The 16,589-nt window shown below is 35.5% G+C and overlaps 1 protein-coding gene across 1 annotated transcript in view; it reads left to right on the top strand.

Annotated features, from left to right (window-relative positions):
• Positions 1-16,589, top strand: part of LOC115891379 — a 151,565-nt gene that overhangs the window by 31,970 nt on the left and 103,006 nt on the right. Inside the window, exon 2 of the mRNA XM_030911826.1 lies at positions 3,618-3,748. Within this exon, the coding sequence (XP_030767686.1) occupies positions 3,618-3,748 (131 nt within the window). The remainder of the gene's footprint in view (positions 1-3,617; positions 3,749-16,589) is intronic.

The raw sequence follows: 16,589 nt of genomic DNA, 5'->3' as shown, positions 1-16,589 counted from the left end.
TGACGCTGGTACTTTCAGACTTCTGGTCAATTTTCCCTAATTCATCTTTTAGCTTTTCTTTATTTAGTTTATCAACACGCCAGCCCCTGTTATAAGTTTTAATACTTTTTGCTTGTACATTTTTAACACATTCAAACGTTATATACTTATGGTCGCTGAGGGACTCTCTATCCATATCTGTCCACTTTTGTATATTAACATTTTTACTGACTATAGTCAGGTCCAGAATTGATGTGTAGTTATTACATTGGAAAGTTGGTGTAATGCCCTCATTTGCAATTACGAGATTGTTAGCTGCCATCCAGTCTACTATTGTACGTCCGCGTATATCTGTATAATTCATCCCCCACTGAGGGGACTTGGCGTTAAAATCCCCAGTTATGATGGTTCTGCCCTTGTGACTTTTTATTAATTCTTCAATAGCCTCTAACATTGTCTCTAAGTGTACAAGTTCCTTGTTACCTGATGAGTATCAACTGTATATAGTGGCGTCTTTGGTTGTAACATAAGAGAACTCTGCCCCACTGCCTTGGTTCTTTATGGTTAGGTCCTTATCAAAAACTTTTAAGGCTACATCGAGATTATCGTCACATACCCAGTCTTGTCTCCCTTTTACAGCAGTTTTATTTGGTTCACTGATTACTAGAATTGAAGCATTTACTTCAGAAGCTGTAGCTATGGCCATGTCATGAGCGCATCGACTTCTGTTTGTATTTATTTGAATGATTCTTATTTTATATTTAGACATTTTTTTTGGTTGTCTTGAAACCACTATTCACTGCACATTTTATGCTTCTAGACTGATGGCCTTCTCTATTACAGAAGATACAGAAAGGTGATTTCTTGCAATCAGTAGCCTTGTGACCCTCACTGCCACATTTTAAACACAAATGTTCTCTGCTCTCATTTGTGCACTCTTTTTTCGTATGGCCTGGTTCCCAACACTTGTAGCATTTCGTGTACTATTGTCTCTCTTGGATTTTACAATTCATCCACCCTATCTTTATAGTCTTTAACATAATTAAACTTTGGGCATTTTCTTCGTTTCCATAAGCAGGTCTCAGAGATTTGACTTCAAAAAATTCAGGTTTTAGCGATAGGGTTTCTGTGAGTGCATTTCTAACTTCTTTAACCGTACTAACTTCATCAAGCCCTTTTATATGTATGACTTTTTTCTCTTTAATATTTATAGCTTTGACGTCTGGCAGCTTGTCACCGATTTCTTTTCGAAGTAGCTCTGCCTTTTCTGCTCCATTTTTCACTGTGAGCAACAATGCGCCATTTTTGGTTTTTCGGATATCACTAACTTCTACTCCCAGTTCATTAGGGTTTATTGCCTCTTTCACTAGTCTCAAGGTATCGGCATATGAGTGCTCCTTTATATTTGCTATTATAGCTCCATTTTCTTGTCTACTTGGGGTTTTTGAGAGGCTTTTTTGGCCTTCACTTGGGTCTTCTCTTTGGTTTTTATTTAATACAAGCTCAGAGCCACTATATGGCTTATATAAGATAATTTCACAATCAGTCTCATCAAAAAGATATTCGACCATCTTAACAAAAGAGGAGTTTTCAGGGGTTTTTATGTCCGGAATAGCCATCTTTTTTGTGTTATGTTTCAAAACTAGCCTTTTTAATTCAATGACGCTTTCAAATATCCTTAACTCTTCTATTTCATCTACGTCAGTTTTCTCTTTAGTAATAGGGTAAAATATGTTTTTGGTTCTAAATATTATAACTCCTTCTGCATCCGGAAATCCTTGGTTGCACACCATTAAGGCTACTTCTCTAACCCTTTTCTTTTGTGGTCTAAGGCCGTCCATACCACCTATCCTTATCATAGCTTCTTTAATTTCTTTATTTGATGGTTCCATATTTTTATTGCACGGAATGATAATATCAAACTCTGCAGGAGCTTCCAAGATATGTCCTTGTATAACGCGAAGGTTAGAAAAGGATTCATCGTTCCAGTTCTCCTCTGTTATTCTTTTGAACCCCTCATAAGATTCTCCTTCCATTAAAGTTTTCCTCCTTTTAGCTTTTTCATTTACTAATGCACATCTTTCACATTTTTCAAATCTGTTGGAGAAATTGAGATTATTTAGTTCCCTTTCCTTGCTTTTAACCACTTCTCTTAATTTTGCATTTTCTTCTTCTAGTTGTGAAACGTCACCAGTTAGGTTTCGTCCGTCATTACTCTGTTTAATCCATTCTATCAGTCCCTTACTTTTCAGTACTTCGGCTTGTAAAGTTAACCTAGTCGCTATATCTTTTATCTCTTGCTTGGGCTTGTACGTATCCTTAATTACGCTTTCAAGCTTCGTTATCGACTTAAATATATTACCAAGTGCATTTCCATATATTTCACACACTTTTTCCTTGCTAATGTTTTCGTCAGCTACACCATCTGCTCTCTTTCTTTTGTTACGTTGTACTTCAAGGTAAGGTTCACTACACGGTTGAGAAAAGGTTCTGACTCTCGTTGGAGATCTACGCAGAGATTCTCTCTGAGCAAACGGGTCACAGTCTTTAAATGCAGTATCAACAATACTACGTTCAGCTTGATTTCCTACTGAAAAGGAATTTCTTCTTTTAAAAGGGTTAAATAACTGACTCAAATGGGTATTCTTTGGTACATGAGATGGGTGATTGTCCCCCCCAGAATTCGCGGAACAGTCCTCTTTGCAAGAGGAGTGGGATTCTCCAGTTATACTGGTACCCACCTGGGGTAATATATTCTGTATATTGTCATCCATCATAATATATTGTACTTATTTTGTATTTATAATAGCCGTCCCTAACATGGGAAACAGTCGCTAACCAGGCCGCCGGCGCCGCCCGCTCCGGGTTAGTCGCCGCCTGGGTTTCTGGTGTGTCTCTCTTCGTCTAACCACTCTCCTTCGACCCGTTTGGCAAGGGTGCCCCTACCGGTAGCTATGCTACCACCGACATGGCTCTCAGGATCACTGTAGTATTCAAGCCCCCTCACCACGACAAGGTGGAGACACCTCGAGGGGGGAATACCCTGTACCTACGAAATAAAGCAGAATTGGACCTATGTTGATATGAAAAATAAATCTTATTTTTACATGAAGAGTCTCCCCACGAGAGATGGCACATGTTTTTTGAAACACCCTGTATATGACTGTGAGTTATTCCGCCTTTTATTCCCTCAGTTAATAGTTTCGTAAAATTAACTCACATGGGGTCAATGGACGCTTGTTATAAAAAAAACCTATCATTTACATAAAGCAGTTTTGCAGTATAGCGTGTCACTTAGAATAAATCAAGTTGATGGCAAAAAAATGAATTGCAATAAGAAATCCTGTCCAGAATAAAAGCAGATCTAGGTATTTTAATTTAGGTCAGGAGGTCAACGAAACGAGCCGAGGCCCTTAGGTCGCCATTCCAATCATTTTACTTTCAGTCCTTGTCGGCCACCATTCTCGGAAATTAGCCTTTGTCATGTGAGGTTAAAACGGTTTAACGAACAACGACGTAAGGGTCGGCCGCTAAAATCAACTAAAGCGCAAAGATTAGGTAGCTGCGAAATTGGAACACTTTTATAGTTATTTTTAGAAATTATTTTTAGAAGTCTGATTGGATTTATTTTTGTATAGGCAGAAGTCCGGAAAAGGGTTGAAACAACAGGGAAGGGAGGAAAACAATAAAGGACAGCCTGAAAGAGAGATACTTCGTTTACCACCGATAACTGTCGATCAGTTGCCAGCTTTTCGAAAGAAGAAACCAGGTAATTGAATACGCTTGTTTTCATTCTAAATTGTGATATATTCGTGTTTTGTATTATTTGTTGTCGCTGATCGCACCTTATATATACAGGGTGGCGCACCTCATTCGCCTCGGTTGATTATACGAAAACGGAAAGATGTAGAAACAAAATATTTTATCCATATAAATTTTTTTTTCCTTTCTTGGGTATGAGGTTTTTTTTTATTAATTGAAAATGGAAACTTTTTTTTTTATTATGCGACGTTTCGCCTCATCATGGTGGGCTTTCTCAGGCACTTTATTCTTGAAACCGCAGCCGCCTTGCTACCACCAGTCTATATAGAAGAATGATGAAGAATGTTTTATGGATATATGTGGGGAGACAATGTGCACAATTTAAAATTATTTTGAAATATACAGGGTGTTTCAGAACTAAGATCCACACCAAAGTTATATTTTTTCTTATGGAACACCCTGTATTTTATTTCCTTTTTGGATTCTTGGGCCCAAAAAAAGGTATTTATTATAAGAGTTAAATATGTTTAAAATCTTTGGTTTTTGAGATATTTACAGATATTTAAATTTGCATGCTACAATAGAATAGACTATTAACACCCTGTACATTACTTTTCAGAATTAATTCTTATGCTGAGTTTAAAGGTAGAGAAATAAACTTTACTGAAAAATGGTATTGGTTCTTAAATTTATACAGGGCTATCAAAAGTTGCTGATCTATTTTATGGATATATTTTATATAAAATCTTCGTTATTTCAAATGCAACACCCTCTATTTTTTTAAATAAACGAAGCAGATTCAAATTCTCTTTCAAACTATATTAGGGTTTCCTATACCTATCTAGCTCAGGTTTTGAATAAAAACGATTTTTCAATAAAATTGTAATCAAGATGGCTGGTGTCCCCATGGCAATTTTCTAGTGACAGTTAGTAACTATTTTCAAAGTCGACATTAGTTTATGGACATTATTATTTATAGTTTATAACAGTTTACTTAAATTTACCTACAAAGAGTTTAATAAGTAAGTATTTATTACTTTATCAAGAGAAATAAAGCAGTATCTGCTGGTGGAACGAATAGATATGTTACTAGTGATATTATTTTGTGAGGAAAATTGCTTCTTGGCCTCAAGGGCTTATACTCAAAGATATCCAAAGAGGAATCTTCCTGATAAAATGAATTTGCCGTAATTGGCTCTTTTATAGAAAATGCATATATCTACAAGTCATCGTAAAATAATTCAAAGAACTACTTCTTCGTTTTTCTTGATAGAATAATAAACACATATTTAATAAATATTATTTATTAAACTATTGTAGGTAAATTAAATAAAAGTAAACTGGTATAAATTTAAATAAGTACATAAACTAATTTCGATTTTGAAAATAGCTAATAACTATCACTAGAAACTTGTCATGACAACACTAGCCATCTTGATTATAATTTTATTGAAAAATCGCTTTTTATTCAAAATCTGAGCCAGATAGGTATAGGAAATCCTAATATAGTTTGAAAGAGCATTTAAATCTGCTTCAATTTATTTAAAAAAATACATAGTGCTGCATTTGAAATAACAAAGTTTTTATGTAAAATAAATATTTAAAATACACCAGCAATTTTTGATACCCCTGTATACATTTAAGGAAGAAATAACAGTTTTCTGTAAAGTTTATTTCTCTACCTTTAAACTCAGCACAAGAATTAATCCTGAAAAGTAATATACAGGATGTTAATAATATATTCTATTGTAGCATGCAAATTTAAATATCTTTAAATATCTCAAAAACCATGGATTTTAAACATATTTAACCCTTATAATAAATACCTTTTTTCGGGCCCAAGAAACCAAAAATGAAATAAAATACAGGGTGTTCCATAAGAAAAAAATATAACTTTTGTATGTATCTTAGTTGTGAAACACCCTGTACATTTACAAAATAATTTTAAATTGTGCACATTACCTCCCCACATATACCCATAAAATATTTTGTTTCTACATCTTTCCATTTTCGTATAATCAACCGAGGCGAATGAGGTGCGCCACCCTGTATATACAGGGTGGGCCACTGAAAACTTACAATGGCTATAATTTTTAAACCAAAAAAGATATCAAAAAAATAAAAAATACCGTTTCTATAATATCGAGGGGGAATACATATGACGTATTTTTTAACCACCCCGACCTACCCCTTAGGCGGGCACCCTACTCACTTGAAAATCTTAAATGGCAACACCCACTTGTGGCGCTTTTTGGAAAGTCCATGAAAAATGCTAAACGATGATCATAAAGTATTTAGGGTGAAATTGAAAAACTACCCCTTACACGAAAAATTAGGTGGACATTAATAAAAAAGGTGATTTTTTCAGCATAAGTTACAAATTGGGACCCAGCTAAATGAGGCAAATGAGATATTTTTCAAACCACCCCAACCCACCCCTAGGTGCCACCCCCTCACTTCTAATCTCAAGATAGCGATACCCCACTTGTGACACTTCTTTGGACAGCTAATTGAAATTGCTAAACGATGGTCATACAGACTTCAACTTAATTACTGGTAAGTAGTGATAAGAAATGTAGGTGTGACATTTGAAAGAAAATGATAATTTATTTTAAAAATTGCTCAAAATTACAGCCGTTTTGTTCCATACAAAAATACAAACGATTTTCAAACTCTTCTCTCACTTTTTGGAAAGTCTCTCTCGGAATATTTCGACATGCTTCAGTTCTCCTCTGCCGCAATTCTTGCAACGAACCTGGTTTTGTCTTGTAGACTATGGATTTAGTGTAACCCCATAAGAAAAAGTCTAAAGAAGTGAGATCAGGTGACCTTGGCGGTCACTCGATTGGACCCCTTCTGTCAATCCATTGCCTTGGATAATATTTATCCAACCACCGCCTTGTGACAATAGAATAATGCGGAGGGGCTCCATCTTGCTGAAAGTGTATGAGGTCTTCATTAAGAGTTATAATAAATTTCTTTGTACCAGTTTTTTTTCTCGCAATGGTACATGGATACAAAAATAATTCATTCTATTGATTTTGACACGGTTTGACATTTTTTTTATTTTTAGTTCCGTTTTTTTCGTTCTTTTTTATGACAGTCGTTCAGCATTTTTTATACGCTTTCCAAAGAGGTGTCACAAGTGGGGTATCGCTATCTTGAGGTTAGAAGTGAGTGGGTGGCACCCAGGGGTGGGTCGGGGTGGTTTGAAAAATACCTCATTTAGCTGGGTCCTAATTTGTAACGTATGCTAAAAAAATCACTTTTTTCATTAATGTCCACCTAATTTTTCGTGTAAGGGGTAGTTTTTCAATTTCACCCTAAAAACTTTATGATCATCGTTTAGCATTTTTCATGGGCTTTTCAAAAAGGCGCCACAAGTGGGGTGTTGCCATTTAACATTTTCAAGTGAGTAGGGATGCTTCAAAAAATACGTCATATGTATTCCCCCTCGATATTATAAAAACGGTATATTTTATTTTTTGATATCTTTTTTAGTTTAAAAATTATAGCCATTGTAAGTTTTCAGTGGCCCACCCTGTATATAAATTAATGTTTTATACCGTGTGCGTCTCTAAAGTGGTTTACTTCTATAACTATTTTATTTTAACTCTTTCTATAACTACTTCTTGTTTTACCGGAAATGACTTTGTAAATGGCACCCTCGGTATATTTTTACTTTATTCGATAAAAAATGACACTCTGAGTAGAATGACATATCACATGTAAACTTTTGACATTTACGCTTAAAAAAAATTGTATTTTATATTACAATCTAGAGCGCTATGGCTATGTTAAAAACACTAATTTTTAATAAAGAAGCATTGGAAAAAGAGATTTGATCCTCTAATGTTTTTTGGATCTTGTCCTGGCCGCATTTAGGTAATAACTCCCGATATTGCCACTCGGAAGAGTGATTCATAATTTTGGACTTCCATTGAATCATTTCTAATTAAGTTCCTAGGTCGTAGAAGAAATAGAAACTCGACAACTCTGTTTTTATTAAATTTATTTTCTAAGTTATAAAATACATTTTAATTCTATGATGATTATAAATGGAATAATTCAAAAGGAAACATTTAATTAAACATTCGATTCTATAAAAATGCTGATGGGAGATCTTTAGTGGGAACGAAGAACGAATATTGCAGGTGTCCGCAGGTTCGTAGAAATGGTAGTCAAAAATTTCAGGTAGCTAAATTAGTTTTCCAAGTATCATGTAGAATGTAGAATGAGTAAGGGGTTAATCACTGCGACCATAAAGATCTATTGTGCCTGCCTTTCTTTAGTCATCACACAATTTATAACCCATCATACCCCTGTTGCAGAGGGGACAGGGTATTTCCCATCCTCCTCTGACAACAGTTCTTCCTCCGAGGGTACACACCCTTCCACAGTTGGAGTTTGGCTCTCCGTGCCGCCCTTAGTCAAATAGCTTGCCTCCGGCTGAGGAACCCGTGAGGTTGAGGCTGGAAGATCTGTCTCAATTTTCTCTACCTCTTTAACTTGGTCTCTCCTTAGACCTGATACCGGTGTCGTCCCGTATTTACAATAGAGGATATGTTCCTCTTTCTGTATTTCTTCCTTGGATTTGAGGTCAATTCCTATTGTGAGGACCTGACCATGACCCTCCTCCCTCGAGTTGATGACTCGCCAACTCGATGTCCTTACATTGAAGTTCTGACCCTTGATAAGCCTCAGCAGGTAGGTGGTGTATTTCCCCTTGCTCCTCGACAGAAGACCGTGATGGCCGCTCCTTTAGGGATGTTTTCTTCCTTCACTGCAACCAGTTTCGGCCCTTGCCAATTTTTATGCTTAGGTGCGCTTTCCACCAACCAATTCGCCGAATCTTGAGATACACAATCTATGAGGATCATGCCCACCCGAAAGTGTATCTCCGCAAAACGCAGCTGACCCACATTTTGTAGATCGTTGTTTTGCGATCCGATCGCCACTACTTCGTCCAGAATAGCCTCTTCTAGAGACGTTTGCTGGTCGATGGTCAGAGCAACCTCTGAGAAATCATTTGGCAGCACTGCCATTTTCACTTGTCCAACAATAAGGGCAAAGCTGGCAAAACGTCCCTGCTTGCCTCTCGGTGTTGGACGGCTTTCCATCCTGGCTTTTTTCTCTTCGATTTGGTCCCTTGGAACTTTTATTTGTAATGTTCCCAGTGTCGCTAGGGGGCTTCCTCACACCTTCACCGGTGCTGTTTTAATGCTAGATCTCACACTGTTCCCACGAGTCGCTAGGGATAGTCGGTCCACTTCTACAGAGCCCCGCATGTAGAAGTAAGGGGTAAATATAATGGGGTGCCCCAAGTACCCTGATGCCCCAAGGTTGAGGCCAGTAATGGCTAGTCCTCTATCTAGCCACGCATCCCTTTGACCTGGTCCCGTCGTCGTAGGATTTAGGTTTTTGGTGAGGTTGTCTCATCTTGGTCCAGGTGGTTAAGCTAAGACCCCCCCACACCCTCTACCCGCGAGACATGACCACAGTCAGTAAAGGGCGCCTGGTATGACGGACAAGGGTAGCCCCAAGTGTCATTTAAAAGGTCTAAAACTATAAAAGGTTTTTAAATTGTATATTTTAAACTTGAAGGTATCGTGATATTGAAATATTGTTTTTTAAAAATATTTATTTTTTGTTTTTTTACTGATCTAAATTATATTATATGGTAATTCCTTATTATTAAAAACAATGAAATTTTATAATCATTCTTTATATTTTATAGTTATAGCTGTTTCTGATCTCTGACATAGTTAAAATTCTCTATAATTAATATGTGTGAGAGAATAACTTATTACCCTGTTTTTTATTGTTTCGTCCTTTTGTGGAAGGGTTTTCTAAAAATGATATCGGTCTGTAATATTCAGAAACTGGTCCTTATCAAGTTGACCTCTTTTTAGATCTACCTATACCTATTGGCTAAAAAGCTATCAGTTACACCAGTCTCGATAGCGAATATTTAGGGGGGGGTAAGCAGAGTTTCTTGGAAATGATTGTCAATCGACTGGCTGTCTATCTATATCTGACTGTAGGGATATGCTTAAAAATGCTTATGATTATAATTTCCACCCTTTTGCCACGCCCTTTCTGACGATACATCTTGGAGATACACCTTCCACTTTTATTTCCAGCTCTATGTACGCTTGCGTCCTTGAGAATTCCCATCTTTTGCAGACACACAGCGTGTGTTTGGTGTTATCGTGATAATACATACAATTACCATCCAAATTATATTCGTGTAAGAGAGATCTAAATGAGCCCTGTCCGCTTAGTGCTTGTGTAATGAAGTAATTTATTTATCGGTGCTTGCACGATATCCATAGGTCTATTTGTGGATTAAGCGTTTCGTCTTTTGTTCTTACTCCGTCCATTTTTATTGCCAAATTTCTTGTGTTTTGACTTTTGCTCTTTCTTTTCGTTGTTGTTGGGTAGTTGTTTTTTTTGTGGGTACTTTAGGTTAAGTATACTTTAGGTGTCCTTTTTTTGAAATATTTTCTACTACCCTTTTTTGTATTGGGGAGAAAAACGCTGTTTGCGCATGACCAGTTAATATATATATTGTTGTTTGTCTTGTTCATTGACTCATCCAGGCAGTGTGGGACCACCAATCCAGGCAGTCGGGATACCACTTCCCCATTAGTCCAAGAGTTGGGAGTACATTGAACTGTCTGCTCAGGGGCGGATCCAGGATTCAGGAAAGGGGCGGCTAGACACAAAACTTTACTCAAAGTACATACTTTTGAGCCGTTTCTGACATGATAAATTAATAATATTGTATACTGAACGTAAGGGGGACTTGAGCCCCCGAAGCCTCCACCCCCTTGGATCCGCTACTGTGCCTGAAAGGTTACCAGAGGTTTGATACTGGAATTGCAATAGCGTAGCATTATCTAGTATAAAACCACTCGTCTGCCGAGTCTTCGCGGTCACCGTTGCGATATACAGGGTATTCTATACTAATTGAAATCATACAGTATCTCCGTTATTAGTGAGGATAGAAGAATGAGGCTTCAAACCTGCCCCATTTTTTTGTCAAATGGAATATGCTGTAAACAAAATTTTTACAGCCTTCTTCGTTTTTGAGCTACAGGTTCTTTTTCAAAATTTTGCAATTTGGGACCCCCCCGTATCTCTGTTACTGTAAAAGGCATTGAGAAGGTGAAAATTGTTTCTGAGACAACTTTTTACGTAGAAGCACAGTCTGTTTTTCTACAAAAAAACTATTTCTGAAAATATGAACTAAAGTTATGTTTTCCTAAATCGAACACCTTGTATATTTAAAAATCATTTGATCTAGCTTGCTATGTGTTTCTCAAAAATATATATCACTCTCGTCATTTATTTTCCCTATTGCAATATCAAGTTATCTAGGGTGACCAGATTTATTTGCAGAAAAGTAGGACAACCAGGACAAAAAAGCCTGATTTTTAATAAAAAAAACCTGACATTTAACAAATATATTTATATAAAAAAATGTAACAATTTCTACTTAGGTAAAAACTACTTATACTTTTCAGAAGAACCAATTTCTTTTAAAATATTGGGATTGTCCATCAAATAATTATAATATTCCTCACAAGACATTTTTAAATTAAATTTTAACACTATGAGGCTTTTTATTGATTCGATAGATAAACGGTTTCTTCTCTTTGGTCCACTGCGCTGCGATTAAAGAAAAAATTCGCTCGACGGCAGCATTATGTGCCGGAATAGCAAAGTAAAATTCACAAATTTTAAGCAATTCTGATGATAAATCAATGTGTTTTAATTGCTTAAAATAGTAAGACCACTTTTTATCTAAAGATAATGATAAAAATTCCTCATTTTGAATCTTTGTTGTCAAACTGTCTTTTAATAAAATGATTTCATCAATTAGTTTTGTGTCATTAATTTCTACCCCTTTTTTGGATAAAAATTCAATACAGGGCAAAATATCATTAAATTTAAAGTTTGTATCATTTAAAAGCATCCATTGAAATGAATTAAATTCTGCCAATGGAGCGGCCCATTTTTCTAAATAGTCTATACATTTAGTATAGAATTGCCATACTTGCTCCTTAAAATCATTAACTTCTTTTTGTAATCCCTTTTCCCTTAACACATTTAACTGACTTCTTACTTTTAATGGTATAAATTGCTCGGAGAGCCTTCCTTGTAGTGCTGTGAGGACTGATGCAAGAATGTCCTGCACTTCCAAAATGGAAATATTTTCTTTTTCAATTAACGCAACGTTTACATGGAAAATGTGCATAGTTGAATCTAACAACCACAAATACATTTCTGAAAATTCACTCTCAAAAAATTTTCTTAGCATAGCTGGACAGTCTTGCTGAGATTCAAAGTAGGATTTAAGTGCCGGATAGAGTTTAAGAATCCGTTCAATGGCTGGGAACATGGATAGCCATCTTGTTTTGCTATGATATAAAAGTGGTTGATAGGATATTTCAACAAAGTTGCAAAATTCTTTTAATGCTTCCGTTCTTACCGTGTAGATTGAAAAGTAGTTAAATATTTTGAAGATGATGTAGTCCACATCACACTGCAGTGAATCAGCTCCATGCTGTATACAATTATGAAGAATATGGGCTGGACAACCTATACCAACTATATCTGAATTTAAGTCTTGCTTCATGTTGCTTAAAACATTTTTCTGTCCTCGTCTTGCGAGACCTCCAAAGTTTACATTAGCATTGTCACCGGAAAAAGCAATACACTTGGAAGTAATGTTAAATTTTTTTATGGTTGTTATCAGATATTTTGATATGGCTTCAGCCGTTTCACTTGAAAGGGCAGATAATTCCAATACCTGTGTCTGAATTCCGTTGAACCATTGAAAGTACTGGACAACAACAGGAAACATTTTAGTAGCTCCATGATTACTTGCATCTGTACCGATACCATAGAAATTTACAGAATTTAGACTTGATATTAATGTTTCTTGTGCGTGAGGTGAGAGTACATGATTAACAATTGCTTCGGTTTTTGTTCTTCCGCATCCAAATTTAGCAGTTATTTCTGAATCCGGAATTATCTAAAAAAACACAAAGAATATGTTAAAACTTAAAATTTGCTATTAATAACTGCATAGGTACCTTTTTTAATAACGGTATTTTTTTTCCTAGTAACTTTTGGCTGAGCTGTTTTTACTAAATTGAATAAATAAATATTTAAATACATTTTAGTACAGCCAAGTACATAATATTTTTATTATCAGATCACAAAAATGTCTAAGCTTATTTTTTTTTATTTATTTCTGACTTTTAACTCGAAGGTGAAGAAGTGTTTTTAAAACACGCTGTATATATTTTTTACTGCAAAATTGGGTACCTACCTTTTTAAGAAGAGATGAAGTGCAGTCCAACGATCTATAAGACTGATGGTGCGAAACGGTGTGATATGCTAATGTACCTTCTGCAGCTTTAAGTTTAAAATCAACTGAACTATTCTTTTGGACGAAAAAGTTATCCAGTTTCATGCAAGAGGAAGAGGCTTGAAGACTTTTCTTGTGTTTTTCCGTAGAAATATGTTTTTCCAAATCTGCTGCTCCTTTGCTGCCAACAGAAACAAACGAATCACAAGGCACACATTTGGCTTCTTCTTCGTTTCGGCCTTTTACAAAAAGTTTGTATTTTGTCGCCAGTTTTTCGGTAAATTTACACTTTCTTTTAGACATGATGTTTACTTGCTGCTGCTGAACTTAAACTGAACTATGAATACTCAACTGTGAAACTGTGAAGTGAAACCAGGTGAAACGTCGGTTTTTATATACTCGGGGGAAACCCGCAGTCAAAAGTCAAAACAAAACAATTAAAAGCGATTTCGATTTTACGCACGCTCTCTGGTTGTGTCGATCGGTATGGGTTTGGTTGTGTCGGGTCGGTATCGATATACGCGACGACCGACGCGGCGCGGCGTTGCCAGCTTGAGAAAGTCGGAACCAGGAATAATGATAATGTGCGTTTTTAGTTATTTAGAATTTTCGATTGATAAAAAGCCGGACACGACAAAAAGCCGGCCTGACGCTTTCATTTAAGCGAAAAAGCCGGACATGTCCGGCTTTATCCTGACGTCTGGTCACCCTAAGTTATCATTTTCTTATTAGTAGGCCGTGATCGATAACAAAAAAAAAAACAAAACAAAATGTGGTATTTACTAAAATATTCATACACATATTAAAATTTTATTTGGGACTAAAATATTTTACTTTTAACCCTCAACTGGCATGACGGGGCCCAGCGGACCCCAAGCGTTATATAAACCTCTGTAAAATGTTTACGGTTTAGAATTAGGCCCCGCCGCGCCATTTACCTTTAAGTTATGGTACCAATATGCAACTGTTAAAGGCGCACTTGATTTTATCAAGTATTGTTCCTACCAGAGGGGGATAAAGTTTCATTGGGGTCTGTGTGGCACCACCACGCCAAGAATGTTTCATTATTAGAATGGTGGGTAGTCTAAAAAGTGTGCCTGACGGGGACGATAATTTTGAGAAAGCATTAAATGAGTGATTTGATGAACTTAAAGAGGCTTGTGAAAGTGAGATGAAGATCATCGAGACATTGATTTTTCAACCATAACTCCGATTCTGAATCTCTTTCTTATAGAAGAGAGAAACTGAATAATCAAAACCAGAAAAGAAAGAGATGTGGTATATGGCAACCATATGTCAATGAAGAAATGACAAAAAACAAAAATCTCTTGAATCAAATGTGCACGATCCATGTGCGGCAAATGCAGATCCTATATTAGCATGAACTGTATTTGAAAAAGTTATGTACATTCAAGGTTTGCAGTTTTGTTGAAAATAATTTATGTTTATTACTTTAGCTTCACATTTCAGTTGTTTGCACTTTTAATAATATGGTAAAATCATAAAATATATACAGGGTGAGTTTCCTACGATGTTCTGTATGGGTATCTCGGAAACTACTGGAGATAGAGAGTCAGTTAAATAGGGAAAGAATTGCAGTTTTGTGGGGTCATAAATATGCACTTTTTAGATTTTCGAAAAAGTTCATGGCTTACTAGATATTTCGAAAAAAACAAATTTTGGCTATTTTAAAAATTGTCCCTAATTCCATTATAATATATTTTAGACAAAAAGTTTTCAGATAAAAGTTGTAGATAATCACATCCCTAATGAGATTGTGTTCTCCGATTTTTTCTAAAGCCTGTCATTTTTGACATATGACACAAACATATGTTTTTTTAAATAGAAACCATAGTTGGCTGTGACTTCATAAAAAGCACCATTTTTTAAGCTTTTCAGCAATATAAGCTATAATATGTTTCTTTCACAAAATTACCGAGTTATAACCAATTCTTATCTTTCTTGACTAATTTCACTTAGTTAGTCATGGAAACAAGTTCAATCGGCGTTGCTCTCAGAAATGTGAAATTGTCACATCCAATCTTTGTAAATTAACATAAACAAAAATTGTAAATAAGAGTTTTTTAAATGAAGAACAGCGTGTAGAATTATTGGTTCAACTTTTCTTGGCCATACAGTTTCGAGGATATATTGACCGGTGAACGTTACGTTTTTTAGAAAACGGTTTTCAAGACATCTTAGAAAAGTTAAATTTAGATACTTGCGCATTAATACAGTGGTTCCAACATGATTTTCATTATGATGCACCAACCCCCCCCCTACAATGAAAGAAATGTTATTTATACAATTATTTATATCATAATTATGTAGACTCAGGGAGGTGGACCAATTGCATCAGTCTCCTCGGTCACCTGACTTATCCATTTTAGATTTTTTTATGCGGTATGGTTAACAACAAGGTTTACAAAAAAACTTATGAATTAAGAGAGGCACTCGAAGAGGCGGAACAGGAGAAGTTTAATTAAGTCGACCGGTCGTTCTGTAATAATAACTAGAATTTCAGTTTTAAAAAGATGCATTTATGTATTCAAAACAATGTTTTTTTAGTTTAATTAAAAGTTTAATTAAGGCGAATTTTGAAGTTATAAATCACAACAAAATTTGAACACCATTGAAAACCGTTCTCTAAAAAACGTAAGTAACTTTCACCAGTCAACGTATCCTGTATTGCCAAGAAAAGTTGAACCAATAATCCTACACGCTTTTCTTTTTTGAAAAATTTTTATTTACAATTTTTGTTGTGAAATTAGTCAAGAAAGATAAGAATTGGCTATAACTCAGTAATTTTGTGAAAGAAACATATTATAGCTTATATTGCTGAAAAGCTTAAAAAATGGCGCTTTTTATGAAGTCACAGCCAACTATGGTTTCTATTTAAAAAAAAACATATGTTTGTGTCATATGTCAAAAATGACAGGTTTTATAGAAAATCGGAGAACACAAACTCATTAGGAATATGATTATCTACAACTTTTATCTGAACACTTTTTGTCTAAAATAGATTATAATGGAATTAGGGACAATTTTTTAAAATAGCCAAAATTTGTTTTTTTCGAAATATCTAGTAAGCCATGAACTTTTTCAAAAATCTGAAAGGCGCATATTTATGACCTCACAAAACTGCAATTTTTTCCCCATTTAACCGACTCTCTATCTCCAGTAGTTTCCGAGATGCCCATAGAGAACATCGTAGGAAACTCACCCTGTATATATGTTTTTAATTTCTATGGGTTTCTTAGCCAATTTATATTTCTGTTGTCAAAAATTTCTAAAAAATGCGTTTTACTCTATTTTTGTGTCCGTTCTTATTAATTAGTTGAAAATTAATGAAATTATTTGTTCACAAGTTTGAATATATTGCAAACAATGTTAAAATAACAAGCTTTTTATAAAATCTGGGGTCCGTGGGACCCCAGCACGCCTTAAGCGTTACAAGAATTCACCA

The sequence above is a fragment of the Sitophilus oryzae genome, unplaced genomic scaffold, assembly GCF_002938485.1.
Source record: "Sitophilus oryzae breed Bouriz unplaced genomic scaffold, Soryzae_2.0 scaffold_1180_pilon_pilon, whole genome shotgun sequence".
NCBI lineage: Eukaryota > Metazoa > Arthropoda > Insecta > Coleoptera > Curculionidae > Sitophilus > Sitophilus oryzae.
This window is presented reverse-complemented; position numbering and strand designations above follow the sequence as displayed.